Source organism: Xenopus tropicalis, chromosome 1 (assembly GCF_000004195.4).
Source record: "Xenopus tropicalis strain Nigerian chromosome 1, UCB_Xtro_10.0, whole genome shotgun sequence".
NCBI classification, from domain to species: Eukaryota; Metazoa; Chordata; class Amphibia; order Anura; family Pipidae; genus Xenopus; species Xenopus tropicalis.
In genome coordinates, this window is record NC_030677.2 from 48,287,903 (window position 1) to 48,296,431 (window position 8,529).

Genomic DNA, 8,529 nt, shown 5'->3' on the forward strand with positions numbered 1-8,529 from the left:
TACTGTAAGTACACATGTATATATAAAGACCTATGGATGCAGTAAGTTCCATGTGCATAACCCACTTTTAAAAAAAATGTGGTAAACCACAGAATCACTCAGTCGGATTTTGACTCATACTTTCCATTTAAGAATGACCCTGTCATATATATATATTTATATATACACACTGTCAAGTGTCATGTGCCAAGGGGGTGGATAACAAATAGAATAACGTAAGTGTACAAAAGTTTGGTCACTGGTGCTTAAGTGCCAAGATTGGACATGATAATGTTCTGGTGCTCCAAAAGGTAGGTTGAGGGAATTGCCCTGTGAAGGAACTCGTGGAATTCAAGAGATAAGAAGCAGAAACTCTTGTCTTTTTAGACAAGAGTTGGCAGTGATCATAGATGGTATGGTTGCTATGAGTGGTGGGGGAGACGAGAGTAGTAAAGAAGACAACAAGAAAAGTACAGGGAGTCAAGTAAAAAAATTAGATGAGGAGCAGAGGAGTAAAGGGCTTTGAATGTTAGCAAAAGGATTTTGTAAATATTTAATTGTACAATAAAACTATTTCACTTCTTGTATCACCAGTGTCCTGATTACTTCCTACTCACCAGCACTTATGACCTAATGACATGTATACAATATACTCCAAAAGCTACCAATCAGATAATCCACTCTAATGCCATATTTCTTTTTTCTGTTCCATAGGCACTTGCTTCCATTGGAAATTATGGCGTACGGATAAATACTGTTTGTCCAGCCTTTGTCGACACACCTCTTCTAGAATCTATTGAAAAGGAAGAAAATATGGGGGAATTTTTTAAGTACAAAGATAGAATAAAAGATATGATGAAATGCTACGGCGTTCTAGAGTAAGTACAAAAATTATATTTTATCAAGAGGAACCATAGACAATCACTTGAAGGACCAACAAACTCCACACAAATAGTGCCTTGCCTTCAGTATAAACTAAAACCCTAATGCAAGTTGTCATCAATGCTAACCACTAAGCCACCAGTTCTGCTCAGTTGTCATCTGGTCATTTAACCCTCAGGTCAGTTCAATGCTGTGCAATTTGGCATTTTCACACATAGTAAAATGCATTAGATCAGCGCAGTACAATTTGGCCTGACTTATCAGCTCACCAACCAATAGGTCAGATGTAAAAACTAGTCTCAGAGGCTTGTGTGATGAGCTTAAACCCTTATTTATCATTTTACATTGCATTTACTATAGCTAAAACTGATACAATAAGAGTCATAATTACCTTCAGCTTGGTAATTTAAAGTTTATCTGAATGTTCAAGATACTGAAGAAAATGTTGGTTTCTGAAAGAACAAGAAACCTATGGAGCAAAAATGTGAATTACAGGTACTTGAAAGCTACAAAGCATCCTAACAAATATAGGGAAATGCCAGTTACAAGTAAAAATGAGAGCTGATGAAAGTCGATCAAATATTCACTGAAAGGTTAAACCTCTCACGTTACACCGAGCATTGGCAGTGCCTATAGCAAAGGTGCCAACATTTCCTTAAGAACTGCAGTTTTCTGCTGAGATGTCACGTTGGAGCTTATCACGAGTATGTCATAAATCTGCAGGGCACAATGCAATTATCAAACACACTTGTACCTGAAGGGTCACAGTGCCAAAATGTGACAGTCTTATGAGAATGTGATATATAACAAGCAAAACTAAGCAACACCTGTGCCCTATAGCAAAATATTACTAAACTTTGGAGAAGGGACACTTTAATGATAATAATAGTATAGCACTAAGTCAGTTACTGAGGAATTATCTAGTGTAAACTGTGCCTTAGGACTATAATTATCTAGTGTAAACTGTGCCTTAGGACTATATAAGAGTGCTTGGCAATTGTCTATAATAGCACTTGACCTGTGTTCTATTTGTCATTGTTCATTATATGCTCAAACGCCTTAATTCAAGGAAATTCCCCTTCAATGTGATGGGCCTGAAGAATAATTTGTGTTTCCTTTCCTGACACTCCTTTTTATCCATATTGCAAAATAAATGCATTATTTAAAGTGAGCAAAAATCACTTGAGCACAAAATGAAAAACAGCATTCATGCCAGTTATAGAAAGTGACGAGTGCCACTATGCACATGGCAACACTAATCTGCAAAGAGATTCACAAAGACACAACATGTTCTCTAGAACTCATATTTACAAGCAATAAGAAATGAAGAAAATAATGTATAATCATGGGCACACACACAGCTGCTTATGCCAATAACTGCCAGATTGACCAGAATATAAATATTATATAGAAATTGTGGAAATAGGTCTGTTGTGTGGTATACTAGCTCATTATAGTTTGTGTCGGTGCATGAGAACCACACAGGATGGCTCAGTTCATGATTTTTATGGCGTAGTTTTTACTAAATTACACTGGGTACATTACAAATAATTTATTCTACCATTTAAATGTTATTCTTGAACCAATAAATCTATTTTTTAGGTATAATATTGGTGAACTGCTTTCAGATAAGCTTTTGATTCTCCTACTCGATGTTATTTCCCAAGTCGTGTGGGACTTGGCTGTCTCCTATTTCTTCTGCTTGGGTGCTTTTGTTATATCTACCACTAGGTAGAACATGGGAGCATTTTTAGCAATGCAAACTAATTCAGACTTCATTTTAGTTATACACTGTTAAAACCTTCTGCAGGTTTCAGGTAACTCAAGGTCCTCACTGTTTTACATGTATTTTGAGCTAAAGTTTCCCCTGCCTTTCACTGTATTTAAATGACGTGTGTAAACCCTACATTTTCCTACCATATTCCCTCTGACACATGGGGCTGAGGGGATACTGAAGCCTTACTATTAACCATTTAACACCCAGAATGGCAGGTATTTAAAGATTTTGTTCACTGATGACATTTTCTGTGGGGGGGGGGGTTACTTCTCATTTAATGTATTCGTGGTATCACTACCCTCTGTTGATCACTGTATAATGTATTATGGATCTGAAGTAATTTTTTATTGTGTGTGCATATATATCCTTTACTGCGCAGACTAATGGCAGTTTTTTTAGCTGCTGGTGATATTCCTGAAGCCACCCATGTCACATTCTATTGTAAATAGATTCACACTGACACCAGTGCAAAGGAATTTTTGGAATAGTTGACACTCCTAGGTAGCACAGATTTCTTGTGGAAAACAAGTCTCCCCATCTGCCATCACCCTAAAGTGAATGGAAGGCAGTATTGGCAGTTTTCCATATTTCCCCACAGGAAGGTTTCTTGACCAGCAGGGCTATTAGCCCCAAGCAGAGCAGTGACAGCAGCACAGAAACAAGGAGGCACTATTATTTCAGGCAGCTGAATCCTTTAGCAGAAGTGTCAGGGAGCTGTTGTCTTGTCACCTTGTTCTACTGATCGTTTCGGGGGGGAAAGGGAGGGGGTGGCATCACTCCAACTGAAGTTTGTCACATGGTCACATGGCCATGGGCACCAGAAAGCTAAGGATGTCTAGCCACATGTTACATTTTCAAAATTAAATATACAAAACCCACTTGCTCTTTTGAAAAACATATTTCATTACAGGATACTGCTGGCATAGAGTAATTAACCAATGTGTTTTGGGGAACAATCCAGACAGAATCCCTTTAAACACTGTAGTTCCAAAGGAACATTTATCTGAAGTGAGCCCTATACCAAAACATTAAAATAAATCAGCATTTTCTAACTTGCACACATCCTAATATTCTGTTTGAGGAGGCAGGTTATGCCAATGGGTCACCCACTGCTGTTTTAGTCCACATTGCTTTTTCATTTCAATTTAAAAGAAACTCCACCCTACTTTAGTTTCCATAATGGAAGAAGAGTAATTTTTAGGACCTTTCCATATACATTAATAAAATGTTAAGATTTTAGAGTTATATGTAATTGTAATTGTTCTCAAAAGCAGTATTTGTTGACTCTATTCTTTGCACTGCTGGTTCTGACTGTAGCTAATTAACAGGCCTATGAAGATGTGTGCAAGGCATTGTGGGAACTGAAGTCTTGGCTGACTTCTCCTTAACTGTTTGAAGAGTCAGTAGTAGCGGAGCCGAAACAAATACTGCTTTTATTTTTATTAAAAAAGTAACTAATGAAAGAATTGCTAAATTGTATTAACTGTGTATTTTAAAGCTGCTTGGAATCACATCTCATTTTATTCTGCAAGAAAACAATTTAGGTAGATTTTTCTATAACACTTGTGTTTATGAAAGGTATTTACTGCATAATCAGCACCATAAGCAGTGCACCCCTCACAGTGCTCCCCAAAAAATATACTAGAGGATGTAATTTACAATTCTACCTGATGCCGTATTGTGCTTCTGTCTGGGTAAATCTGCATTTATGTTACAGATGATAACAAGGTAATAGCATTTAGCCATCCTGCGTAATCCAACAGGCAGCATTGCTTGTGCTAACCAAGCCTTATGAGTATAAATATAGCTAAATGTTTTGTGACTGCCCGGGTTTGGGATTCAGAAGTCATTACAACAGAGGAAGTGGACTGCTACATTAGGTGGAAGATAGAGAAATACTTCTAACATTACTTAAAAAAGGTATTGCATGCTGATTACAGCGAGTTTTTTCTGCTGTTGCGGCATAACAGTTGCGAAGGTTTTGCCTATGGCATATACTGACACTTGTAGGCTTTATTTTAGCTCTGTTAGATTAATCATTGTTTATTATGCACTTGGCAACCTCCCTGCCAGAGGACTCAGTGATTTTTATATTCAGTATTCAATTTGTGTTTCCTCTCCTGGGACTCTTTGGAGAGTTGGGCGAGTGTAATTGCTTTAGTCCTATTTATACATATTAATACACAAGTATGCAGTACTATTAGCCATTGTAAAATAAATTGCTGCTTAATAACTGCATGAGAACAAATCAGCTTTTTTCCTTCTGAAAATAGGTTTTTTTCTGTGACTTTAAAGAGGTAACTTTAATCATATAATTTTGTTGATTGCACTTTTCGCTCCCTTGGCCCTGGGTGAATTACTTTCAAGTGGCCAAGCAATAAACTAACCAGAATCCAGTCAGAGCACTAACTTTAAGGTCCCCATACACCAGAAGATCCGCTTGCTTGGCTATGTCGCCAAGCGAGCTGATATTCTCACGATATCCCCCACCTACCGGTGGGCGATATCGGGAGAATCCAGGGTAATTTTATCATTTGGCCCTGGGGCGAAACGATCGAATTATAATGACGGGCATGGGTAAAGTCGTTCCGGGGACTGCATCAACTAGCCGAGGTTGTCCTCAATCCGACTAGATTTTCTAACCTGCCCGATTGAGATCTGGCCAGTTTCAGGCCAGATATCGGTCGCGCAGGCCCATTGGAAGTGCCCATACACGGCCCGATTAGCTGCCGAATCGATCCAAGGGACTGATATCGGCAGCTACTATCAGCCCATGTATGGGGACCTTTAGTTTATAACTAATCAGTAAAGAGAGCCACAATAACATCAGCAATACATTAATAGGCTGTAGAGAGCATTATTTATCATCTTATCTGTCTCATAACATATTGTTTACATATAATATGTGAAGCTATATATCTTAATATACCTTAGTCAGTGAAAACCAACAATTAACTAAGGATTGCCCCATGCCAGCTCAATAAGCCAAAAAAAAAGAAAAAATTGGGGCAAATTTGCTAGAATTTGAACTGGGGACTGATGAAGTATTTCCAACAGCTCAAATTTTGGCTTTGTTACTCACCACTTTCCTCAACAATTTCCCTGAGGAAATGTGTTTAGCCAATTGATGACACATTTATCAAAAGTAATGTATGTGCCAATTCCTTAGAATGTATTAAGCTGTTTTAAGCTCTTAACACCACTCTTAATTGTTAAAGGTCATGTAAAGTGTATTTCGTTGGGAGGTGCCCCCAGTAAAATAGATCACTAAGCTTTCCCTTGGGCCAGTGCTTCTGTTAGGAGAAAACAGCACCAGCCCATGGAAAAGCTGCCTAAGCATTGTATGCCTGCTATGCATCTCTATACCTCTATATCTCTATACCAGGTTAGAAAACTTCTGTTGCATAATGATAATATCTGTGTATTGTGTGTCTGACGATATCCTTGGGTGACCTACAATGTATTTTCGTGACATAACGTTCGTACGAACAAAGCATCTACAGATTTGTTATTTTTACGAAACCTAAAATTTTAGTCTGAATGTTAGTTTTAGATTGTTGCATTAAAACATACAATTATTATCTGAATGTTCGTCACAAGACAAATGAAATATAAACATGTATTGCCAGCTTTAGTGTTTAGCAAAAAATAAACATGTTACTACAGGTATAATATTAGACTGACAGATATTAGGATGTGTTTTGTGATGACATACTTTCCCTCTAGATATACAGTTGCACGTACCAAGCTGAAATAATATGATTTCTACGTTTACATACATTGAAATTGTTTCTGAAAGCTTGTCATATGTTATAACCATGTTTTAACAATAAGAAAGGCCTTTCTGTGCACCTTAATCTTACCATGAATGTGACACTGGCGTCTGGGAAAATTAAGTACTGTCATTTTGCTCTATCTATCTATCTATCTATCTATCTATCATCTATCTGTCTATCATCTATCTATATCAGGTTTGCGGCTTCTATAAAACAGGCTCTTACTCCTTAGGGCTCTGGCACACGTATGCCATCCCACCGGCAATTTACATTCTAGCCGGTGGGATGGTAGTTCGGGGAGATTAGTCGCCCGCAACAAGGGAGGTTTGTCGCGGGCGACTAATCTCCCTCGTGTGCCAGAGCCCTTACTGAAGTAAGTGTTTCAGGAAAGGGAATTTAGGAAATGTGCTCTGTCCTCTATTAGGCACTGATAGAAAGATTGGGCTTTCTAATGCAATTTATTTGGAGTAGATGGGCATGAAATGAATTTTTTTTTTAAAAAAGCGTTAAATAATTTCATATTGATGCCAAAAGTGTCAGCAGGAATACATATTGTTTCTTTCACCAGCTATATTATTGCTCTCACAACTCTCCTCCCAGCCAAGACCTTGCTAATTACAAGCTGCAAAAACAAAAAGTCTATACTGATCAAACATATAGACAAGTACCCAAAAGCTAATGGTGTGGAGTTCACTTTCAAATACAAAAAAGCAATTTCTTAATTCTGTTTTTGGTTTCTTTTCAGTCCAACTCTTATTGCCAAAGGAATGATAAATCTTATAGAAGACGATGCATCCAATGGGGCTGTAATGAAAATCACAACTTCCCGGGGGATTCACTTTGAAGAATTTGGAGTCCAACAAAAGACAAAAATATAAAAGTGTTTATGAACCAAATTACACTGATTTTGTATTAAAATTCTACTCTTGTCTAATCTCCCAAAGCTTTTCTACAATGAAGTTGGCGCTGAAGAATTTAAACATTTTTGTTAAATTTTATAATTTTGTTGTCATTTGCAACTTAATTATACTTTTTTAATAGCATGCAGCAATTTTATATTTGTCTTGATTGGTTTCCTTTTCAAAGCAATAGTTCTTAGCAAAGGCCTCTGCAAGACCGTGATCCACATTGCCATCAGCTTGCAAAGGCTTGCTGTTTAAGGCTCCTATAAGGGGGTACCATAGTGCTTTCCTTCCCCAGTGTCACTGGTTGCCTATGAAGGGGACCGGCCAAATGGTGTAAGATAGCATACTCTTAATTAATCAGCAATTTATTTTTAACTTTTACAAGTTTGCACTAATTTAATCCAAGTGTTTACCTTTCGATTAGCTCCACCGTTCATTGTTTCCTATGTAACATAACATACATATTCAATAGACAATGATGTATATATGAACTTAGTTTTGGAATGAGGCGCCATTTTCCAGCACGAGTCGCACTCCAGTAAAAGAATGGCTGTTAGAATATTACAGGGAAATGTTCAATTTTGTACAGTACAGTATAGTGAAGCAAACCTTGTACAGTTATTTAAATGTTATTCTTGTAAAATACTTTGTTGTGTGACTTGCTTTTACTGTTTTATTGAGTCCTTCTAACGATTTTTTTTCTTATTTAAAAAAAAAAATGTCCATATATTCTTATTTGTACAAATTTTAATACTCACCATTGACTCAAAATCCTTCAAAAATCTTTAAATAAATCATTTCTTAAATAAATATGAAAGTTGTTTACATACTTACATATTCTAGTTGCTGGTTTTTTTTTTTGTTTTTTTTGAGCAGATCATGAATTTCTGATTACAAGAAAATCAATAAATATCTAGCCCAGTAACTGTCGGGCTGCTGTGGGAAATTACAGTGCAATAGCACTTGGTATGATATATAGAAAAACAAATTACCTACAGCTTTACCCCAATTACAAAAAGGCAGAAAGGTGCATGTGTGATCTGTAGGCACTAAAATGGACAAAGAATTGTGCCCAGAAAAATTCAATACAAAATGTAGCCATGTATACTTACACTCATCTATACTGGCACCAAGCACCCATTTTCCATTGCACCCACATTGGTGTATGGTCCTGTGCCCATCACCTTCCCTAACTTGATGCAAGGACATT

General features: G+C 37.1%; 1 protein-coding gene across 2 annotated transcripts in view; it reads left to right on the forward strand.

Annotated features, from left to right (window-relative positions):
- The window catches only part of hpgd (15-hydroxyprostaglandin dehydrogenase), a 33,823-nt gene extending 25,671 nt beyond the window's left edge, over positions 1 to 8,152 (forward strand). Inside the window, exons 7-8 of one of the 2 annotated variants that reach the window (XR_001170393.2) lie at positions 694 to 857; positions 7,160 to 8,152. Coding sequence is in view for 1 of the 2 variants with exons in the window: in NM_001007991.1 (NP_001007992.1) it covers positions 694 to 857; positions 7,160 to 7,292 (297 nt within the window). In the remaining variant the exon portion in view is untranslated. 2 annotated transcript variants of the gene reach the window in all.
- The last annotated feature ends 377 nt before the right edge of the window (positions 8,153 to 8,529 follow it).